Below are 25,043 nucleotides of genomic sequence, written 5' to 3'. Positions count from 1 at the left end.
ATTTAATGTATAATTTTGTTTTGTATCTTATACATATGAATAAAATAGTTATGTTTGAGAGCGGTTACTACTCGATGTCATTGAGCATTCAATACAGCAGTAATACTGTAGTTAGGTTTTGTGTAGTCTGTTTGTATATAATGTATTATATTTTTGTACGTATATAATAGAAGGGTGGGTCCTGTTCATAAAGAAGATCGTACATGTTAATCTAACTTCGCTGTCCACCATCCTTTATCCCTGTATGATATAATCCTTTCTCCCCAACATACACTCTGCGCTTACGCATATATGAATTTATTTATTCATTTGTAGCATTCCTTTTCGTTTTTCTTCATTATAGTTCATGTATGTGTATAGTAGTTGTCCCTTCTTAACATATTCATATCGTCTCTTCTAAGAACTAAACACATTTATTTGTTCAATTTAATTTTACTGTTTGTTCAATTTTCATTTAGTTCTTTTTCATAGTTGTTCGCTTATTAAAAATTATTGCAGAAAAAGAGAGGGGGATAATGTTTGAAATATAGTTTGTACTTTTGATTATGCTGGTTTTAAGATGCGCCATTATTCTTAATTAAAAAAAAAAATTAGATAATTTAATGTACTAATTTTACTTTGATTAAACTGTGTTATATTAAGAGATTTTGGAATATCAATTGTTTCTGGTAGAACACATATTCTACGAAATAAATAAATTTAAAAATTTTACTGCGGAAAATTCCAAAATGGCGGTTATTTAAATGTTTCAGTCATTAGTAAGTCCATAAATATTAGTTGTATCGAATTAGTTTTTTTCTATACATATAAAAAAAATGTTTGTTTGTTCGTTTGTCTTTTTATTGACAGTTTTAGAGTTTTATTCTTATAATGATGAAATTTTACACACCAAAAGTTGCAAAAAGAGGAAAATTGTTATCTAAATTCCATTTTGAAAAACTATCCCCACCCCTTTTTCCGCTCCCTTAAGCAGAATTTTAACGCGTAGCTTTGCGTACCCCTAAAAAATTGAGGAAATTGACCAAAGTGGAGAAGATTTTCTGAAAGGACATTAAATTTTTTTTACAAAATGTAATTTACCCGGTTCTAATAAGCGTTTGCAGTTCCGCCGTTATTACAATCAAATTTTAAAATTGGTGCTCAACTGTTTTCTTGTTTATCCCATTGTAATTGTGTGAATCACCATTTCATCTGCTATATATCCATCCTTCTCACCCGTTTTCCATCTCATTGTTGGTTTCACTCGCTTAGTGTTAGGTTACAAAAAAACTTGCAAGCTTAATTTCAAGCTGTATCCAGATATGCCGAAAGTAAAGGACCAACCGAGCGTCGAAGTAGTCAAGCTATACGTCAAGTACGGGTGCCAAGCCCTGTGTTGCCGCTAGTATTAGATGAAATATTAAGCTGGTTATATAAAATCGGTTGAGGCATGGTTGAAGTTGTTAAAATGAATTGCAACATTTTTTCAGCTGATAATTTTGTGCCTATTATTAATAATTATAGAAATTAATATTAATTATATTTGTTACAATTACTGGAAGAAATGAAAACAGCACAAAATTGTTAAAATATTATTTATGAAAAACATTTTACCAATTTCAGCCATCTCCCAACTGCTCTTTTATTTCAACCATTTATCAGCCGATTTGAATAAATGAGGTTTCAATTTTGTTCACAATTGAAAAATGAACATTTTATTTAATAAAATTTAATTCGATAGCGCTAATACAGAGTGTCTCATATAAAATGCAATCCATTTATGTCAGTAGATATAATTAAGTAAAAAAGCCGTTTATAAGTTATTAAATTTTTATTTAAAATATTAATATTTTATTTCCAAACTATCCAGTTTATTACATTTTAGAATAAATGCTGGAAGTGGCCATCACCGTAATAAATACACTTTCTACCCTTTTCACTGTATTCTTGCAATCTTGATCTGTTGATTTTCCTTTGAGGTAAGCCCAAAGAAAAAATTTGGCGCAGGCAAATCTGTAGATGGTGGCCATAAGCCTCTGCCAATAACGCGATCACCAAAGAATTAGTTAACTAGATTTCGTTAACTTCTGATTAGAAGTTGAATGTGCGTAGTGTGATGTTGCAGCGTCATGTTGGAACAAGAAGTATCGATCTTTCTCTTCCAAGAATGCAATGAATTACAATAAAATATTCTGATATCGTTCTGCAGTAATGGTGTACTTTATGAAAAGAGGACCAACAATTTTTTTCGTGATATCCAAATCCTACTGTTATGGCTGTTTACGTAACCGACCAGATAACCACGTGTCGTCTGTGAAAAAAAAGTACATAACATGAATACCTTCACGACGAAATCGATGAAAATATTCTAGCCGTTTATCTTTGTCTGGGTCAAGAAGTTGATGAACGATTTAAATTCGATATGGTCATAAGTTAATTTTTTTGTCGTCGATGAATGGTTGATTTTGGTAAATTAATTTCAACTGAAAAGCGTGTATTTGATTTCTTCGGCGAGGCAGTTGAAATCGGTATTTAATTTCAGCGACTGTGTCTGCATGCAACACTTCCATAGATCTTTTCTGTTTCTTGTTATTAACAGAACATGATTCTCTAAATTTAGCTACTAAACTCAAATCTGATGTCTTGGTAGGTGGTGCGGGTTTATCACGCTACTTACGAAACAGTCTTCCATTGCAACCACTGATCACGTGCTAAAGTACGAATCAAGAATAAAAACACCTTTGGTTTGTGAAAACACCATTTTCTCTTTAACCATCTTCTGTACTCAGCGTTATGTTGTGGCTATTAGTATCAGTCTAAAGCGTCGGCGCGATGTTCACTCGTTGGACGAGTCCATTCCAGTAAAACTTACTGGAGTTGGGCATCCTGACCCGAAGAAGAAGACACCCACCATGTGATGTTTCCGGTCGGCACGCCTTATGGATGTTCTCCTGAGTGTATTCTTCCTATAAAGGTGTCACCCAGCATACCCTCTTCATTCAATCGGCGCACCAACTCTATTCGTCTTATCTCCATAGCTATCTTCTAGAGTTTCAAGTTTCTTCGACATATTTCACAACTTCCGGAGTCCATTTACGGGCCTTAAACAATTTTATTTCAAACATTTTGGACAAGCAGTCAAATTTACCACAAATTAACCTCCGATTGAAAAAAAAAAATATGTAAAAAGCAGAAGTTATTAGTGAAATAAAATTTTATGTACTTTTCATTTTAATTCAAACATTTTTACAAAGGTTAATAAATTATTAATAAATCAATATATTTAAATTAAAAAAGAAAGTTCGACAAAATGTATATATATGAAGTCGGATTCGAACCGATGTGTGCATGGTTACGGATCCGACACGTTCTCATTTACACCAAATATATGCTTGAGCGGTGTGAAACAAAATTAATATATAAATAATATAAAATGTTAATACGGACACAACAAAAAAATGTGATGCAATGTGGTGTCCACCACAATGCAATTGTGTAACTGTCCATTTTATTAAAGAATTGGAGGATGTTATCTCACTTTCAAATGAAATAAGTTTAAATGAAGTATAGCAAAAAATGTATGCATGTAATTTAATAGGCGTACAAGGATGTCATGTGATGTTCACATCAAATTTTTTCAATTCTCTTTAAAATTTCTTCGATTCATATTTTATATCTCTCTTCCGTACTCGTCCAGTACCAACACACTTCACTTAAATAAAAAAAACAGAAATTTTTTTATGTTATTGGTTAATAATATAACTCAAACTTCTATATTACGATAATTATATTTCTTAATAATTAATTTTTCTTAAAATTATTTTTTCAAACTAATAAAATTATTTCCGATATTTGTTGAATAAAATCTTGTACAATTTGTTTCATTTATGTCAAACTTGTTACGTCAATAGAAATATGTTCTACTTTGAGTAAGATTTACTCTGCACTGCGAGTTTTTATCAAGTAAATTGAAGGAAACTTTTCCTGTCATTTGGTTAAAAATTCTTTATTTAACTAGATTATTAATAAAAATATTAATTTTTCTATAAGTAGATATCTATAAGTTTTATCGTGTTAAAAGGTTTTTATTCATAAAACTAAATTGCTAAATTATAATCCCATATATTTATATATGTATTTTTTATAAATTTTTCCTTTTGAATTTCTCTATCAGAAGATTAGTTTGTATAAAATAAAAATAAATATACATTTTTTTTATATATATTTTTCTCGTATTAAGTACACTAATAAATTACATTAAACATATATTATAATGCAAAACAGTACACAAAATATCTTTAAAATGATTTTAAATTAGGTAAATAAGGGGTTATTTGAGGTAGGTATGCGTCAAAGTTTGAAGGTTAAACATGCTGTAAATATATATGTATATAATTTTTTTTCTATTAATTTTTTTTATTTATTTTAGTTGTGGGATGTTTTAAAATTATTTATATATAAAATAAAACAGTCAGTTATTATGACATTTCATCTCGTATATACTTTTTCTCATGTTGTATGAATATAAATTTTTGTATTTTATACAAGTTAGTGTCAGTAGATTTGAAATTATTGCTACATTGACAGTATAATTTACTTATATTTTGTGTATGTATTTACATATATATAGCTACGTACTCAGTATTTAGAATATTCTAGTAGGATGCTCGTTTTTATGTAAATTTAAAAAGAAAGTAAAAAAAAAGTAGCCAATTTTATAGTTTTAACATGTTTTTTGGATTAGTTGTACTATTTTAATTTTATAATCTTATTTAACTTGTTTATTATAAACTAGTGTTTAATTTAAATTGTTTCTGAATTTATTACTTCTTTTTGAATTTATTACAGACAGTTGTTATAAATTAGGGCTAATGAATATAAACTTGTATTTATTAGAGAAATAATACGTATAGTTATGGGCGTGTGTCGAAAATATTTAAATACATATAATTAAAAATAAGTGTTTTCTTACTAAATTAAAAATTGGTTATTTAAAATAGGATATTTTATTGATATAATCTTTATATTTCTATGTTTTTTAAGGAAATTTAGATATTTTGATATTAAGAAAATTTGAAAAATTTAGCAAATCAGGTTTCTAATCTGTCACCGTTTAATGCAAAGGAATGTTATATTTATATTGACATAGTGTATCCTTGAATAGATTTATATTTATTGCTGTATAAAAGAACATGCTGTATATATTTGCATGATTTTTATTTTATGTTGTTGATGATTGATAAATGACTGTTAAATTGCATTGGTTTTAGATTAAATTTCAGATAGTTTTACGACATTGGAAAAAGTGTCCATTGGTAAAAGTGTCCGTTGGTTTATTTTTTTATCTAAAAACATTTTGATATTATAGATTAAAACTTTACTTATAATTCTGACATTTTTATCCTTATTTATACCTTTGATTTATCCTTAATAATCTATTGACATTCCTGACATCAAGGTTTATGTTTTATGTTTGGTCTCTATTCCATTATAATTTTTGCCATTTCTTTTATTTTTTAAATCAATTTTTCAGGTGATTATATTTTTTTACGTTCCTGGCTCTTATTGTAAATAATAGACAAAAAGTACAATCACTTAACAATAAATTTGTAAATAATTTCCTTAGAATTTTGTATTTGTTGAAAACTTGAGGATCCTAAATCAAAAAGTGGTAAAATCTTTGTTAAAAATTTCTGTTTCTAATGCAAATTTTTCATTATTTTGTTTTGTACCCCAGAAATGGTTCGTTACACAATAATTAATTATTTTGTAATAGGTTTTGTATTGCAGATTAATTTTTCTTCTATTTTATTACTTTTTATATAGCCCATGACTTTTATTCTTTTATGATATTACTAGTAGACCCGGCAATGCTTTGATATTGCTAAATTTGAGTGTATGAATTAAATTTTATATTATATTTGACTATGTAACCAACTTCATTCATTTCGTCATGCTTGTTGGTTCCTCTGTTTCATTTCTTCTGTATTCTCTTGGCTCGAATTGTATCCGCGAATATTTTGTCGTTTTGGACGCATTGTTATTTTTTTAATTATAAAAGGTTTATCTTTTATATGAATATTAATATTTATATTTACGTTTCTTTTTACACTTTTATAACGAAAACAATGAAATTGACATTATTACAAAACCATAAATTGTACAATATTAATTCTCTATTAATTTTCTTTTTTTCTTCTTATGACACCCAGAATGTTTACCACAGTTTAAACCTCACCAATATATTCCCCTACATATAAAAAAAAACTTAATAAATAACCTAAAACTTCTCTTACTAAATTTAATGTCTTATATATCGATTGTTAGTGTCTATATCGATCATTTATGTCAATAACGATTTCCTCAGTTATTACGTGAGACCAATATTTTGTAGTTATGAACGTATTTAAACATGTAAACTAATAACGTGTAAATACTACCGGGCAAATAATAAATTGCGAAATTTTCAGCGAAATCGGTTAATTAGTTATTAGGGCACACAAAAACGAAGATAGTGTTTTTTTGTTTTTTTTTTTATAGATTTACATCGGATATAGAACTATTCATTATTTACCAGTTCATTAACTTCTCATTTGTAATAATAGTACACATTTAAACGAAAATTAGTAATCTTAGAATTTACATTTTCTTTGTTTAAATAATTTTTTTTTTTAGCTCAATTTAACGCTTATTTTAAATTTTCTAAAAATATTCCTCATTATTTATTTTTTAGAACCATCAACGTGTATCTATCTTTATTATATGTTTTTTGTCATTAACATATTCATCAGCGTTTCCGTCCTTAACCCCTCTGATTAAATTTCGGTAAATAAATTTTTTTCAAATCCATATATGGTTATTATTTTGTATAAATTGGCATGACAGAAATAACAGTTTAACTTTTACCTATAAAACTACACTCTGCGGGATATACTTATATAATTCCGGATTCCTATTTATAAATTTAAAACACGTGTTTTAATTTGATAGATTTTTAAAAATAAAAGCTGTTTAAAAAAAGATTTCGTGAAGAAATAATAAATAACAATATTTTTTTCTGTTTTTAATTATGGGTTTTGACATTATTAAGCGGATATGTTTTGCTATTGATAAATTTATTTCTGTTTTCAGTTGATCATTCATTTAGTATAATTTTTTTGGGTATATTCTTACACGAATTTTAGGTAAGTAATTTATTTTTTCTACTTTTTTTTTAGTATTCATTTGTAATCTTTTTTTTATAATTTTCCTAATTTTCATTTTTTGAAATATTCATCAATTTACCACGGAGATATAACGTAAATAATTTCGTTTATATACTTATATAAATATATATATTTTTCTTTTTTATATTAAATTATTTGCTTCGTTTTGTGTAGCAGACGGTAGCATTACATATTTAAGATAAGAAATATCTCCTCAAGCTGGAGGTGGAGACTGGTATTTAGCAAACGCCACATATTTGTTACCGCTTGTGGAATTCATTGGTACAGAATTTTATTTATCTTTCAAAGTGTTCTGGTCGCACGTTTAGTTTGATTACCCGGTTTTTGTTTATTTATTATTATTTTTTTTTTTAAAGACAACCAAATATCTTTTTGACATGAACCACAAAACCACTTTAATTTTGAATGTACTGTTAAAAAATGTATGTTCTATTTTCGTATTAACATATATTTTTATTTGAAAATATTCTCTCTTTTTTCAATCAAATGATTGTTTTTTTAACAAAGTTTTTTTTTCCGGAATTTCTAATAAATATTATTCTCTTCCTTTCTATATAAATTTTTCATTTTTTTTTTGTTTTATCAGAAAAAAGAAATAGTTTTGATCGTGTAATTCTTCACGTTCGTATAATTTTAAAATCTTTTGTTAACTTATTGTCGATCAAGATCTTGTAAGGAATACAAAGTTTTTAATTTTTAATGCAATTCTCACAGCATTCTTTCAACTTTTTCATTTACTTTTACTCGACATCATCAGACATCTCCCTTTTTGTTACGTAAAACACTTATGTTCTAAACAAAAGTTACCGTGGAATTATTTACAATAGAATAGATTTAATACGTTTTGTTTTTAATATTACCATTTTTTTATCAAAAAAATGTCACCGCTTATCTATATACTACTGTATTTGAATTAAATTTTATTTCTTTAAATTTATATTATTTTATTAATTCATTTTTTCGAATTATTTAACGTAACGTCATTTTTTTAAATACATTTTTTTATCTTAAATCTTAAATACCACTCAAATTGTTCGTCTGAATAGTTGAAATACGGCGTATTCTTGTTATTCTTTTAAGTCTGCTTAGTTTTTATATAATTTTTTTAATGTATACTTAGATTTAAGTATAAGTTTTCTTGTATATTGCTAAAAGTTTTTATGTAGAACGCACTCCACTTCCACTTCTTTAATTATGTGATGATAATTAAGATTTTGTAGTTAATAATTTTTTTTTTATTAGAAGATTGTGTTAAATGTAGATTAGGTGGAAAAACCCGCCGGCCTCTGTGGCGCAAGTGGTAGCGTTTTGGCCTTTTACCCGGAGGTCCCGGGTTCGAATACCGATCAGCATGGCATTTTCAGTCGCTACAAAAAATTTCATTCATCTCATCCTCTGAAGTAATGTTAACCTATTCATTGTAAACAGTTGTGTGACATTGTATTTTAAAGATTTTGTTAAATGTTTATTTACTATTTACTACAGGAAATCTTTTAAATTTGGTATTTTTAACTTTTACCGTGTGAATGATTAATTAATTGTTGGTGGTGTAGAGTTTACAGCTTCTCGAAAATTAGGATTTATTAAAGAGAAATAGAATTTAGTTATGTTAGTACTGTACATATAGTTTTGATAGAAAATTCTTGCCATCTTTTTCTTATAAATAAAACGTTATTACTAGGAGCGAATTGTTAACTCTTTTTTTGTTGTTGTAATTTTGGAGTATATAGTCATCTATCTATATTCACTATATGTACGTATTTATTCTCTATTGTTCTTGTATGTGTATGATCGATTAATTCATCTAACGTGGTTGATCTGAATTCTTATCTTTGTTTTTTCATTGGTTTATAAGATTCAGTTGATTGGATTGGATCAGAAGACTGGTGAAGCTAAAATCGATAATATCACTGTTTTCTATACTAAGCTATTTTAAGGGAATATGTTAAAATATAAACTATAAAAATTAAATGTATAATCGTGTTCGAATAATGCTTTTGTTCTTCGTATAAGTGTAAAAAAAACTCTGAACGAAATCAAATTATCTTCACGTGTTATGAAGATAACACTACTGTTTTATAATTTTTTTTACTTATTAATATGGGCCACAACTACTTCTTTAAAAAAACTAATTTAGTATTTTGTAATGCTGCTCTGTTAAAGGTTTTCAGGGCAAATACTGGAACAATCTCGTTGTTGACTGTTGAGTATACAATTCCTGACGTAATCTGTATTATTTATAATTATATGATTTAAATTAATAATTTTTTAAATTTTATATGTATGAAAAATTTTGAGCCGTTTCAGTTACGCGTCTATCGGTTTAAAACAGTAGAGGTCAGTTCTCTCAATCTTCATTTACTATTTTTCTAATTAGGCATACTTCATAACTGATTAATTAATGCACTCCCACGATTTAATAAATGCGTGTTGTAGTTCGTGCTTACTTATTTAGTCATGGTATATAGAAATACGATAGAATTTTTCGTACCGTTTATACAGTCACTGAGCTCTATACTTCTTTTGTGTAGTAGAATGTCAACGTCATTGACATCCATCATCTGCAGCCAATATATACGAGGGATATCTCTAAAGTAAAGACCGCTGGGAAATTAAGGTTGGCGAACCTTAATTAAGGATTAATGATCGCCTTAAGGTTGGCAAACCTTAAGGCGATCAAACCTATGGCGTAACCATGTCGTTCATGGTTATGCTAGTAATGTACTCACTGCATTGTTGTCTGTAAGTTGTTGCGTTGTAGTACCTTTGATTACGTATGAGTTATTACGTTATAAAATAAATAGGAAAATCGATGTTGTAATCGACTATGAAATACGTTTTTAAACCATCAAAACGTTAAGTCGGCTGAAATTCATTGTAAGTTGGTTGCCGTGTACGGTGATAATGTAATAAATGTAAAAAAAACATCCGAAAATGGTGCTAAAGGTTTAGAAATAACAGAATTAATGTCCATGAAGAACGTTCGGGGAGGCCCTCGATAATCAACCGAGGACTTGTTGAAATGTGTCGATGATGAAATCAGAAAAGATCTTTCTGATTTCTGAAAGACGGAAATCTTTGAGAGAGATCCCATCTCTCAACGATTTCCGACCTGGCCCTTCTTTTTCCTGATGTTTCAAGAGCTGTTATTGATCGCATTATTCATGACCATTTAGACTTCAGAAAGGGTTGTGCACGTTGGATGCCGCACGTCTTAACTGAAAGTCACAAAAAAACCGATTGGGTTTGGAATTTTTTATGCGCTACACCGAAAAAGGGGATGATTTCCTTAATTCAGTCGTTACCGGTGATGAAATATGGTTTTCGTATTACACGTCAGATAGAAAACGGTAGTCAGTTGAATGGTTTTATCCTCAATCAGACCAACAAAGGTCAAGCCACAGCCATTTGGACGCAAACTGATGGCCACAGTCTTTTGGGATCGGCTTGGCATACTGCTGATCGATTTCATGTCACGTGGAACGATTACAAATGCAGAAGCCTACTGCAAAACTCTACGTAAGTTACGGCGCGCAGTTCAAAATCGGCGACGTGGGCGACTGACCGACCGCATCGTCCTGCTGCACGATAATCCACGTCCGCATGTAGCAGGTCGGACACGTGATTTACTGAGAACATTTTGATGGGAAATTTACGATCAACCACCATATAGTCCGGACTTAACTCCTTGTGATTACCATTTGTTTGGGAAATTGAAAGAATTTTTGAGTGGTAAGCAATTCGCGAGTGACGGTGAACTTAAAAATGCTGTTAATCAGTGTCTAAATGGGCTGGCGACAGAAGAATACGACGAGGATATATTGAAGCTTGTGTATCGCTACGATAAATGCCTTAATTCATGTGGCGATTATATAGAGAAGTAGTATAACGTATGTAGTTTAAGAGAAATAAAAAATATTTGTGAAGTTTTCAGAATAAATTTTTTTATAATGAAACAGTCTTTATTTTAGAGATAACCTCTCGTAGATTTATTAATCATTACCTATCATACCATACAGATCTCGTATAAAAATTAAAAAAAAAAAAAGCTGACAACACAGTTGAAGGACTCCGATCACGCGGCTTTTTTCTGGTGCACGGCTTACACACACATACACGTGCAGCTTAATTTAAAATATTTATCATTTTATTTAAAATAATATATTTTATTTATTTAATTCAATAATTCTAACTAAAACGCGCGAGCATACCGTATTTCATTCGCGCGGGTGTGAAGGTAGTAGCGGCCACTTTAAATACTATTTACACTCCAAATATTATTCAGCTTGAAATAAATTGCAGGTGAAGTTGAACAGCATTTATCAATGGTTGGCTATGTGGAAAATTAAACTTAATCCAGCGAAGTCCTGTTGTGTCACATTTGCAATGAGAAGAAACACATGCCCACCGGTCCATCTGTACAACGATGTTGTTCCCCATAATGACAATGTAAGATATCTGGGTCTACATCTTGATCGTCGATTGACGTGGAAACATCACATCCACGAGGAACGGAACCAATTGAATATCAAGCTAAATCACATGTACTAGTTACTTGGAGGACGGTTCCAGTTATCTCTTTCTAATAAAATTCTACTCTACAATGTAATTTTAAAACCAATTTGAACCTGTGGTATTCAACTCTGGGAAACGACATACAAGAACAACATCGAAATTATTCAGAGTTCCAAAACGAATTACTTCGATATATAACAAATGTGCCATGGTTCGTAAGGAACGAGATTCACGATTATCTCCATATGTTTGAAGATTCCGTATCTTTGGGATGAAATTCGGCGCTTTATGATCAACTATGAACAACGTCTCATCAGGTATGGGAACTACTTGCTGTGAACCTGCCTGATAACGGTAACGATCTTGGCCGGTTAAAACGGCAGCATGTGTTGGATCCAGGAGATAACGTATGACATCTTATCATATTTATGAAATCTTATCATATTTCTGTTTGTTTTACTTTCAAATTTACTTATTAATTTTTTTTCTTTATATGTCTCAACACATTTATTTATCTTTAATGTCAGTTTTGTATTTCATATGTTCCTCTTGCATATTGAATTGTGTTGTTGAGTAGTTTCACTGGAAATTGTCTTTTTTAACGTCAATTTAATTTTTATCCCATTTACTTACAGTTTTTTTTGTATTTGTAAAAACTGATTGTAAAAAAACCATGATAAAAATATTAATTGTACCGGTAATCTGTGACGTCACAACATAGTAGACGACTACAGAAGCTGTACGTCAGTGCTACACTAGCGCTCGTTATGGTGAGAGTGGGGGTACTAATGAACCACTACACCCATTTAGTCACTAGTTTATTTAAAGAATTTTTTGGGGTGCGGGTGCGATTTTGAAAAAAATGTTTTTTTTTTAAATATTATTTTCTAATTGTTAACAAATGTGCCCAAGAAAATTAAGACCTTAATTAGGCGAAATCTCAAGATACTGAGGGTGATCTTGCTTTACAGTTTCACCCCTTTGACTTTTAAGTTGAAAATTTAATGATATCAATGCCCCAAATATAGAAGTAATCTGACTAAGTTTGGTCGAGTAGTTCTGGATTTATTGGGTGCGTCACCGACCACAGACACACACACACACATATACGAACATCCGGAAAATTTCTATCCGGTTTTCTGGGTTCCTTAGGTGTCAGACGGGAAGATCAGTGAAAACCGCATATGCTCAAATTGGACTGATTACAATACTTTCCCTTCTAAAGCTACAGTGCTAGACGGGAAAGTAAAAATGGTTGACGAACACAGTTATTAAACTGTTAAGACAGTAAGGATGTTTAGAGAAAATTAATGTTACTTAATTGAGTAATCGGGACAATAATTGGTGTTAAAGGTAATCCTCTTTTTTTGTATCGTGTATCATCTACTTACTGTTTTAATGTACGTACACTCACGCAGGCACGCACGCACATACAGAACTAATATTTTAATGATGTAATGACTGTACGCACACGTATAACTTATACTTTATGAAATTATATAAGGATACAGTATAATTTATCTAAGCAATTGTAAGTTGTTGGTTTTGTTACCAGTACTCAGTTTTTTACATTCTTTCCATTTTTTTTCCAATAATTTACAAAAAATAAGAAAAAAAAAGAAATACTTTACGAAGAATATTAAATAATGTGCATACTACAGTGCGGAATAAATGTTCTTTGTAATGAGTATCTTTATGTGAAAATTATGAACGCAATTGTCCATATAATAGGCTAGTCTGCACTGGAGGTCAGTGATTAATAGGCATACTATTTTTAACCCTTGTTGTTATTGCTGTTATTTAGCAACATTGTGAAATAGAGATTACCTGTTATTAGTAGCTTAGAAACAACATTTTTATGTCCTATTGTTATGTCATTCATACAGTTCTGACAACATTTCTTTTAAATATACTATAGTACTCTACTTTATATTAAAAAATAAGAAAGATAAAACAATAAGAGAACGTATCATTAAAGAAATAATTTTAACGTTTGAAAAATATATTTGTTGTAGGTTTATAATTTATTACTAACTCATGGTGTTAGTTATTTCTGTTGTTTATACCTGTTATACTCTTATTATTGGTTGATTATATTTTGAGGTTATGTGATAATTATTTATTTATTTTTTTTCCTAATGTGTACGTTGTAATCTGTTCAAGTAGTGGACAGATAAGCAACCCTTCCATGGCCCAATATGATGAGGATGGTACACGTATGAGATGTAAATGAGGTGTACTCGTATCCGCTCTCAGGCCGACCATTGCTGAGACATGTGATTAATTGGACCCCAACGACCGAAATACACCAGTATCTAGTGTGTAGTATTCAGATCCGTATAAAAATAATTAACTTTTACTTAGATTTTAACCACGGATTCTTCGACAATCAGCTGTTAAATAAGTAGTTTGCGACGACGAGTTTATCAGTAGACCAGCTCGGTGGGGCATTGTGATCAGATTTATTTATTTTTTATTGTTAAGTATATATCTATAAATATAAAAAGCTTAGATGTAAAAATTTGTAACTTTATTCCATACAATATTTTTATATATTTAAACATTTTTTTTTGCAGGTGAGAAAAATTGCTACATTATTTTAATCACATTATCATTCTGTTTTGGTAAGTAATGGCGGAAATTTGTATTATTTATTTTAATTCTTTTAATTTGTTCCTTGTAGTACATTTATTGATTTTCTTTTAATTGTACTTCTTTCATCTTTTGTTTTACTACTTTATCAAATTACGTAATATAATTTTTATGTATATAAATGTATATTTACCTTCAAAGCGGTAACTTGTATTTTTATTTAACTATAATATTTTTGTCATCTATGATGGTTGATGGCGAAAGTTGTACAAAATAATTCCGTGGAAATCGTTCTTCCGTTGTAGTATCCGTAAAGAAGTCGTCCTTTTCCGTTTGCATGTGGGAGATATGCATGGATCATCTGGAAACATATGGGACATATGTATCTCATCCGAGGTTAACACATAGATTCCTCATATCATCTGGTGATTCTCTAATTGTTCAATATCTTCTATAAATAACCGATTCATTAAATTTTCCTTGAAAATGTACTTATTTCAGAATTTTGACACAAGTTAAAACTAAAATACCCTTTTGGTGATAATTTACTTGTTAATGTAACAGTATTGTTTTTATTCATTTTGGGTCGAAGCCTCATTTGTACTTATTATTTTAGTTTTTTGTTCCGTTATAATAAAGCTTACTTATTTTGAATCTGCTTTTTATGGTCTTCAACCCTTGAACGAAGTGACGGAAGTATTGTGATCGCGAAAAATTTCGGTTTTCAGATTTCAACGGAAATATCCATTTTGAACATCCCTGAATCCATTTTGGATAGTTTCGGCGTGACGTTTTTACGTACGAAACTCGCATACTCGAAAACGTTATCCGTAGGATGTTGAAATTCTGGATTTAGGACTATTGTAAAATCTGGTTGTGCACTTTCCTTTTCATTGCAATCGAATAAACCAGAAGTGTCCAAAAAAGCCCAAAATCCAAAAAGGTATGGATTTTAGACTTTTTCTTAATTGCAGTAATAAGCCTTCATTGAGAGATTTTCAACGATCTAAGTGATACTTATTTTCATTGGTTCCAGAGTTATAGACTAATAAAATTTTCATTAATGAAATATTTGGATCTTACAAGGGAAAGGCACATCGGTTGAAATCCGACTTCATCTTCTTGTTTTTTAACTTTTTGTTTTAATTTAAATATATTAATTTATAAATAATTATTAACCTCTGATTGTAGAAGATTTTTTACAAATAATTCAATAATAACAATAAAAAAAATATGTGAAAAAATATCAGAAGTTATTAGTGAAATAAAATTTTATGTTGTTTTAAAAATGTGTATATGTAATTTAACAGGCGTACAAGGAAGTCATGAGGCGTCCACATCAGATTTTTCTAATTGTATGATGGATGTTTTTTTACATAGAGTACTACTAATATTTTCCGTTTAAAAGGTTTATTTCGTGTTCGTTAATGACTTTTTTTGATATAAAAATTAAATAATTGACTTTTAAAAACTATAATTTGTTGAATTCTTTGTATGTTCACGCTCTAATAACTTGTTTTGGTTGTTGTCAAAAAAAATAAGGAAAAAAAGACTAAATTATTCATTAAAGTTAAAAATATCGGTAGAAAAAGTTGAACAAGTCTTGCATAATTGTTTTATTATCTTCTTGGTTTGAAATAAAAATTAATATTTCTCCTAAATAAGGCGTTTTGAGCAGTCAGGTGTACTAGCGACATATACCAGACTATAAAAATGGTAATTTTTAAACTTTAAGGGGTAAATTATTATTTTTTTATAAAAATTCCTGAAGATTGTGATTTTTAATACCTTTTTTTTTATGTAATAAGATAGATAGGTTTAGCAAATGAATTGATGTTGTGCGAATTTAAAAAAAAATTACAGGTTTTTCAATTAATCATATAATTATGAAGGGGGCAATTAATTATTTTATTTTGTGTGAAGGAGCAGAGGGGTTTAAAATATGCTTACGTAAGATTTCTGGTAGAGATTTATTGATTTTCTTTCTTTTTTAATATAATAAAAAATTAATTAAATCTAAGATTTAAAAATTTTCATTGGATTTTTCATTTGGCAAATTTGTTTAAAAATCGTTTGATTGATTTTATCTACAAAATTTATAGTATACTAATTTTTTTCAAGGATGTATATAGCCTTGTAACACAGCTGAAAAAAAAGAAGCAATTTTGTTATATTTAAATTTTCATATAATTAAAATTAATAAGTAAAATAGATGTAAGAAGAGATTATTATATAAGGAGATAGTATACGGAGTAGACCAGAAAACAATAAATTTAATCAAATAGCGCTGTCAAACACAATTTACAATATTAAATTCTGAGGAGAAATCAACAAACCATTTCAAATTAAAATTCTAAAAAGAAATCTCCTTGCTTTAGCAAACTACCTAGTACTTCTCGCAAAATCAGAAGACGCAGTTTCATTTAAAGTAACTACTTAAAAGAACAGCAGAATATATGGGCTTGTAAAATTCCTTCTCAAAAGCTGACATTTAAATCTCAAAAATTTAACACGATATCTTTCCCAAAACACCAATAAAGAGCAAGTATGGAAAAATAAATATCACATCTCAATTTAAATATTTAGGATAAATAATCAGTAAAAACGGGAATGAGAAAGGAGCTCTGGGAATCTGGAGATCAAAATTAGAAAAATTGAATTCTCATATATATATACGCCAAATGGGGGCATCAATAAATTACTCAAAATAATCTTATATGGAAGTCAGAGCAGTAATATTGTGCGGAATTAAAACAGCAGTTTTAACTGGTCTAAAAAATCTCAAAATGGGAAGGAAAACCTTAAGAAGAATCTACAGCTCTAGAAAAACGGAAGGAGAATACACACCAAAATCAAATAAGGGAATTTATAAAATCCAAGAAGGTTTGGAAAACGGAATTAGAAAAATATTATAATTCTTTATTCTTTGGTCCCCGATCCGAATGGATCCAAAAATACTAAATAAACTAATTCTCCAAAAAATTTTGGAAAATAAAAAGCCAAATAAAATACATAAAGCAGATAAGAGGAACTTCAAAAGGTAAGAATAAATGAGGAGGCCTGCTTGGGTAGAATGAGGTTTAGAGAAATAATTTATAATGCAAAGGTTGTTATGGATAAAGGAAGAAAGCACTCCAGAAGAAAATGGAAAGAACAAGAAGTACGGGTGCACTCCGAGGCAATGAGGGAGATATGGAAAAGAAGAAATGATATTGATGTTGCCACTTCGAAATAATAATAATAATAAACGTATTTTTATTAAAAAATATCTTTGATATCTGAGTTTTCCCTATCTTAATGGTTTAAAGTAAGTAATGCTTATTTTAAATATTAAATTTATATAATAAAATACATTACGACTTAGAGGAAATGTATTTATAAAACAAAAAAATGTAATATTAAAAAAAAAACGGTGATATATTGGCATGTAGTTTCCTTAATTTTTCAAAATCTAAAAAAAATGAATAGTAAATAAAAATATTTAATTGTAGATAATATAATAAATTAAACTACTACTAAAATTTAGTAAAAGTTTTATTCTTATTGTTAAAGTTAGTTTATAGACATAACATTTCAAAAATATGCTCCTATTTAACTTATACTTTGTAATTTAATAATTCGTTTTAAAAAATCCGTCCAGAGAATTAAAATAAAAATTGTTTACATATAGAAATTAAGGTCTAAATGAAAAAATAATTTTCAGCTTTATTTTTTGCAAGTGGTTAAATTCTAAGCTCAATTCAAATGTTAAAGGAAAGTTCAGTAACTTCGTGTTAAAATAGTTTTTTTTTTTTTTAACGAAATATAATTTCATTACAAAAGGTTATTTATTTTTAAGATCTATTCATTTTCATGACCACCCAGAACGGCTTTCAAATTACTGATTGAATAGAATACAATTGTGTAGTATTTTTCTAAACCTTTGTATAATTACATTTTTTTTTTTTTTTTATTAAAAAAATTCCGTACACAATAAAGCTTTTCATCTTAAAAACCGATTCATTTTACTATGGCACGTGTTCAGAAGGAAAAATTATAATAATTTAGTGAATAAATATTTTATACAAACTATTAATTTGTAAATAGCTTTCTTTTCTACTTAATTTATTACAGATATTTTTGGTAAACATAATTTTAAAAATATAGATTTTGTTTGAAAATGGAAGACGTTAAGGTGTGTAATGGTGGAATATTTAATTAAGATTTGTTGCAATCATCGATTTTTTTTAAAGGTATTTTTTTGTCTTTTTAATAAATGATATTATTTTTACGTATATTTCTGAATGCTGTTCTTCTTTTAAACGTTAACCTGTCTCCTTTTTAATATGCCATATTCGTTCGACTTTTAGCTTATGAGTTAGAATAACTTATACGCTTGTGTCATCTCTAAAGATAATCCAGTTAGAAGGGAGCATGCTACTTGGAGCTGCTGTTAGCTGTTAGCCATTGGAAGAACAGAGAGCAGCTTTTGAACTTAATGAATTGGTCGTGTAAAAATGAGGAATGAGGTTAGTTCCCAGCTGCTTTTCCACTCCACCCCGTCATCTACGTTCATCTCCCGCCACCACCTTTAGCATCACCTTTTTGATGCCGGGTTGGGTATGAGGGGTACCCCCCTCCAACCATTGTTTCCCCTCTTTATCCACACATAACCCGTTCCCTCACACATAAATTTCAGGCCAACAAGCCCCTAACAAAAACAACAAGACTCTCTATTATTATTATTAGTATTATTTTTATTGAAGCCCTCCTATTATACTACCTTAGTAGAAAATATTATCTTCATCGATATTATACTCTGTTATTTCGTTATTTATTATGAAATCAAATATTGCAATAGTTTATTCTTTTAATTGTTCTGTATATATATTGTGAAATAAAAATACAACAGTTTAAATGTAATAATTTACTAAATTCTATATGTAGGCTTATTTTCATAATTATTATCCGTTTGTGTGTATAGGTAAATATATTTTGTGTTTGTAATACAAAAATACTTCTTTGAATATTATTTTAACTTTTAAATAAGTATTAAACCATTCAGCCATAAAGTACGTAATATGTTCTTGTTAAAAAATATTTTGAACCCATATTGTCTTTACGAAGGAGTATAACTAAAAAAAATCGTTTCATTTTCTTAGGTTACATAACTTTCTGTTATTTTCGTATCGGGAGTGTAAAGATAATTGGATAAAATAATAATTTATATTCGTGTTTTTTATTTATTGTTAACATACTTCAGTTATTCTGTAATTATGTTATTACTGAACGATTACAAAAAAAAAGGTAATAAAAAAAATAATTGTTTTATACTATGCTATATCACTTTATTTCTTACCGAGTAAAGAAAATTTATGTAATATACTTTTACTTTCCTGGCAAAATAGCTGTTGTTAAATAGCATCATAGCTATGCTGAAATAAGGAAAGCATATGATAATCAGTCGAAGAATGGGGTACGGGATTTTTTTTTTTATTTCTCGACGTTTCATGACCCAAACAAAAAAAAAAAGTGGAGGTAATGTTCGTACGTACACACGTATTGGCGTATTTGAAGCTTAATAAATCTTGACTGGATAAACCGATTTTGATGAAATTTGGCACAGTAACTCCTGTATATGGGGCAATTTATTTGTAAAATTTTGGGGGGTCAATATTTTCAGAGGATATAGATAGTTTATAGTTTCTTTCCGGTCAATTTTCTTAAAATTTTACAACCCACTTTATATTAAGTGCATTCATGCATGCTTATTTTACCATTAAAAAAAGATTGTTCCAAATTCCCTATACCACTAAAATCGAAAAAAATCTATATTTTTATTGATTGCATATTTTTTAAACGAATTATTTTGTCTTCCTAGTTACAGTAATGTTACCCCAAAATAATACTTTGGGGGCAATATTGGGGGTGAGGGAGCCAATCAAAGTTTAAAAATATAGATTTTTGAATTTTTCAAAACTTTTTTTGTTTATTTAAACTTTTAATATTATTTAAAGTTAAATAATATACTTTTAATAATAGGATTATAATAAAATTTCATCATAATTCACACTCACTCCCAAAGAAATAAATCTTAGGTACCTTTATATTGGTAGTACATTTTTCAAGGGATTTTTTTTCTTTTTAGTTTCCTGCATTTATCATAGTAAACATAGAAAATTAAAGAAAAATTCTTGAAAGATAATTTTGAAGGTGGGAGAGCAGAAAAACGTAAAAAATACAGATTTTTTTTGTTGAAATTTTTGTACTTCTTTTGGTTTATTTAAACATAAACAGATAATTTTACAATAAAACTTTATCATTAATTACCCCCATCCAAAAAAAAATTCTTAGGTAACTTATTTCATGTATCATTATTTTTCCACTATATAAGAATATCACTAGTGCCAGGAAAATATTACAACTTTGTTGTCAGATTTTTTCCTGAACAAAAAGAGTATATATTATTGAAGTATGCTACCAAAAACAACCATTTCACTGTCTACCAAAATACTGATTTAGCAGTAGTATTTTAATTCAATGAATCAGATTTTAAATATATATCTTAGTAGTTTGTTATTATGAATTACAAAATCCATTAAGAAAAAGTAGTAATCTCTGTGAAAGAACGTACTTAATATCGGTAATGAAAACAGTAGTAATGAAAAACTGAATTTTATCAAAATAATATGGCCGCTTATCATTATTTTTATTACACTAATTCTTTTGTTTGTGATGCTTGTAAACCATATGAAGGATATAACACAAATGTGAAATGTAGATTTCTTTGAAAGTAATAATGTTCAGTATTAAACCAGATTCTGTAATTAACAAGAATGAAGATATTGCTTGGAAGGGTGAACATTACATGTATTTAGGAGTAGTGATAAACCCACCGGGGGTTGGTCTAGTGGTGAAAACACGTCTTCCCAAATCAGCTGATTTGGAAGTCGAGAGTTCCAGTGTTCAAGTCCTAGTAAAGCGAGTTATATTTACACGGATTTGAATACTAGATCGTGGATACCGGTGTTCTTTGGTGGTTGGGTTTCAATTAACCACACATCTCAGGAATAGTCGAACTGAGAATGTAAAGACTACACTTAATTTACACTCATACATATCATCCTCATTCATCCTCTGAAGAATTATCTAAATGGTAGTTACCAGAGGCTAAACAGGAAAAAGAAAGAAAGGAGTACTGATAAGCATACGGGTCTTTGGTTTATTGAAGAAGTAAGAAGAAATCACTTAAATCCTCATTTTCTCAATAAAACTGGCTTGGATTGTTTGTGTTTTTAAGAACAATTATGCGTTGGGAATGATATAGTACCTAACATTAATATATACCTTTTTGACTTTTTGTACACATTCAGTTACGGTCTATGAATGTAGGATTTTTATTTTTTGTTTATTTATTACAGTATTTTTAGGAGGGAAATAACAGATAAAATCTGTTTTATAAAATATTTATAATATTATGAAAGTGCTATATAAATAATCTGCAGTTAAAGGCTTTTGAGCTGAATAAATATAAAAAATTCTGTCACTGGTAAGACATTTTTGGTTTTTTAATTGTTATTACATAACTCTTTAGCATCAAATCATTTAATGCTTAAATATATAATCTATTTTAACCTTCCTCTCCAACCCCCACCAATTAATATAATTTAATGATAAATATCCAATAATCTGTTTACATAATACGAGTATTCTGGATCACTGGAATGAAGATCACTGATTTTAAAAATCCATCAAAAATATTCTGACGAGCTTAGAAGTATGTAAAAAAATGTATAAAAATGTATAAAAATAAAAAAAATGGAAAATAGTATAAGATAAAGGGACAAAAAAAAAATCATTATACCTTTTATTATTAGATACACATAACAGTTGTGTAAATACATTTGCAATAATCTCACTAAGTTATAATATTACTCTTCTACAGAATTTACCCAGAACAAGAGAAGTGTATTAGTTTAAGAAATATGGAGTAATGTGGTGAGCTTTATTCTCTCTTGGAAAGTACAATTAATTTTTTGTTAATTGGAAAGAAAAAATTCAACTATCTTAAAAATACTATATCTATAAAATTCTTAGTTTATAGTCAGTGAAATTCACGAGAAGAGACTATACAGTTATTTATAATATTTAAAATTTACCTAATTTTTATAGCAAATAAAAAGTAAAGCTACCAAAATGTAACAAAAATGGGGAGATTAGATAAATAGTAGTCCATTCACTTTGTCTTAACTTTGTAGATGTGTGTTTGGGTACAAAGTTTTTTTTTTTATTTATACTTGTATATTAAGTATTACAGTATTCTGTGTTAGATTATGCTACATTTTCACTGATGTTGGTGGTTGTGATAGTTTCGTAATCATTTTATGACGCAACAAATGATTACGATTTCATTTATTAAACAATGTATAATCATAACAATATTATTGTTTCTGTAATTGTGATATGTATTACATATAAATGAAATCGGGATGGTAAGAGTTATGTAAAAAATTTTTATTTTTTTTTTCTTATTATATGGAACGCTTAAACATTGTTTATCAATTATTTATTGTAAATCTATTGTCTATTACATATATTTAACACTTATTTTTTTTAAAGAAGATTCTAAATTAATAACAGATTTTGATAATAGAACTGTAGTGTCGTCTTACTTTATCAGTATCATTTTGTTAAAAACAGTTTTATTTATATTACAGAAATTTTTGTTTTTTGAGTGGAAGAAATGATGACTATTACCGTACGATCTACATTACGATTTACTGGAAAGTTTTTGTTCTGTAATGTTTATTTTAATTGTTCCATCATAAGGTAATAGAATGTGGATAATAGGAATCCTTAAAAAAATATATATATATAAAATAAATATGTTGGTGTAAGAATTTTGATTAAATCATTAATTAAAAAAAAAAAAATAGATTAGGTTAACTACAATTTCCTTAAATTTAAACTTAGTAACATAATTTTGAAATGCTGTATTGAAGAAAACAAAATTTAATATAATTAAAGTTGGATGGTTGAGCAATTATAATTCTAATTCCTAAAGTTTTGAAAGAGCAAATTCAGTTCATATTAAACTTAAGAAGGATAGTAGTGAGCCTTCATAAATCTAATGTGAAATAATTTTATAAAGTAGGTTCAAAATAACTAACCTTACCGTTTTATGAAGTAGAAAAATGTGTCGAACATTTAAAAAAAATAATTTTGAATGTTGGGGAAATAAAATTAATAGATATAAAGCAGGTAGTTAAAGATTTAGACTTTAAACATAAATTGAAGAATATGAAAGACATTCTTAAAAATAGGTGTGTGCTATGTAATGCTATTATACCGGACATGAGCAATAGGAAAATTATAGAAACCGGATGGATGTTTATGAATTAGCTTGTCTATATTTAATTATAATGGAATAATGGTAGAACGATTGAGTACAAACTAAAACGATTTAAAACCAACTGGAGAAGAAGAAAGTTTATGCAGATCTTGTAAAAAGGATAAGACTGATTGGGTTGAGTGAGTCATTGTATTACCGAGTGAGTCAGAGGTATAACCAAGAAGATATTCTATAATTAAATAATAAAAGTTCATCTATTTATTTTTCCTTAATATTGAGGATTTGAGAGATTTCTCCTAAAGTTTATTTAATGTAAAGCTTTATAATATTAATAACACACAATCATATGTTGAGGGTGTTAAAAGAAAATGACAAAGTTGTGGGTTTTATGAATTTGGTTTGAGTGTAGAAGATAAAAAAACAAAGATAATTAGAGTGTATAAAGTAGTAATTAGTGTTATAATACGAAAATATGTGCTTAAAGGAGGTTTTATATATATATATATATATATATATATATCTCAAAGGAGGTTCAAAGTAGAAAGGAATGAATAAGAGCATCAAACTAGTCAAATGACCAATACCTATAAAGAAATAGAATAAATATTTTCGAGATTTACGATCAGTATATAGTATAAACGAATGGATGAGATGTAATAAATAATGTTATCTTATATCTTTTATGTCTACATATATTTTTATCTTATTTCCAGTTTCTTTGTGTAGGCTATTACAATAAAAAGAATCATATTCCAAGTAAATTTGAAATTAATGTGTCTAAAAATACAAATCTATTTGTTATTGAATTTTAGGGGAATGTCATGTTCTTTATTTGAAATGTTCGTTTTCACCTCTTTATCTTAATGCACTGTTGTATTTTCGTTTTAAATTTGTGAATTTTCAATATCAATCTTATTATTTATTTATTTTATCTCTTTTGTAAAACAATTTGACCCCTACAGTCATTACAATCATCATCATCAACATTGTCGACCAACAAGGCCAATATCAACTTCAAAGCAAATGAAATTTGTTATGTATACAGACTGTGTGCTGTATGTATCTTAGTAACATAGTATGCTTGATTTACTGCCTCAAATATGTGGGACTTGTTGGTGCTTCTTAGTTTTTTATTTTCTTTACCGTCCTTCTTCTTCTGTCTCTCCTATCTCTTTATATCTTTTAACAACTTCTCTTTTAGTTGATTTAAATTTTAATTTTATTTAAAATTAAAATTCCACACTTGTATTATTTAAATTGATTGCTTCCTTTTGTATTAAGCTCCATGTTAACAAGTTTTTTATTTTTTTATTTTTTTATTTGTTACCTTTATTATATTACCATTTCTATTTTTTTTTTTTTTTTTTTTTAATTTTAATTGTTTAGACTAATTCAATTAT

General features: G+C 28.3%; 1 protein-coding gene across 1 annotated transcript in view; it reads left to right on the top strand.

Annotated features, from left to right (window-relative positions):
* Positions 1 to 25,043, top strand: part of LOC142327455 (lysine-specific histone demethylase 1A-like) — a gene marked incomplete at its 5' end in the record, with an annotated part of 421,213 nt that overhangs the window by 174,986 nt on the left and 221,184 nt on the right. The window contains one exon of the mRNA XM_075370548.1: positions 14,297 to 14,344. Coding sequence (XP_075226663.1) covers positions 14,297 to 14,344 — 48 coding nt within the window. The remainder of the gene's footprint in view (positions 1 to 14,296; positions 14,345 to 25,043) is intronic.

Source organism: Lycorma delicatula, chromosome 7 (assembly GCF_047948215.1).
Source record: "Lycorma delicatula isolate Av1 chromosome 7, ASM4794821v1, whole genome shotgun sequence".
NCBI lineage: Eukaryota > Metazoa > Arthropoda > Insecta > Hemiptera > Fulgoridae > Lycorma > Lycorma delicatula.
This window is presented reverse-complemented; position numbering and strand designations above follow the sequence as displayed.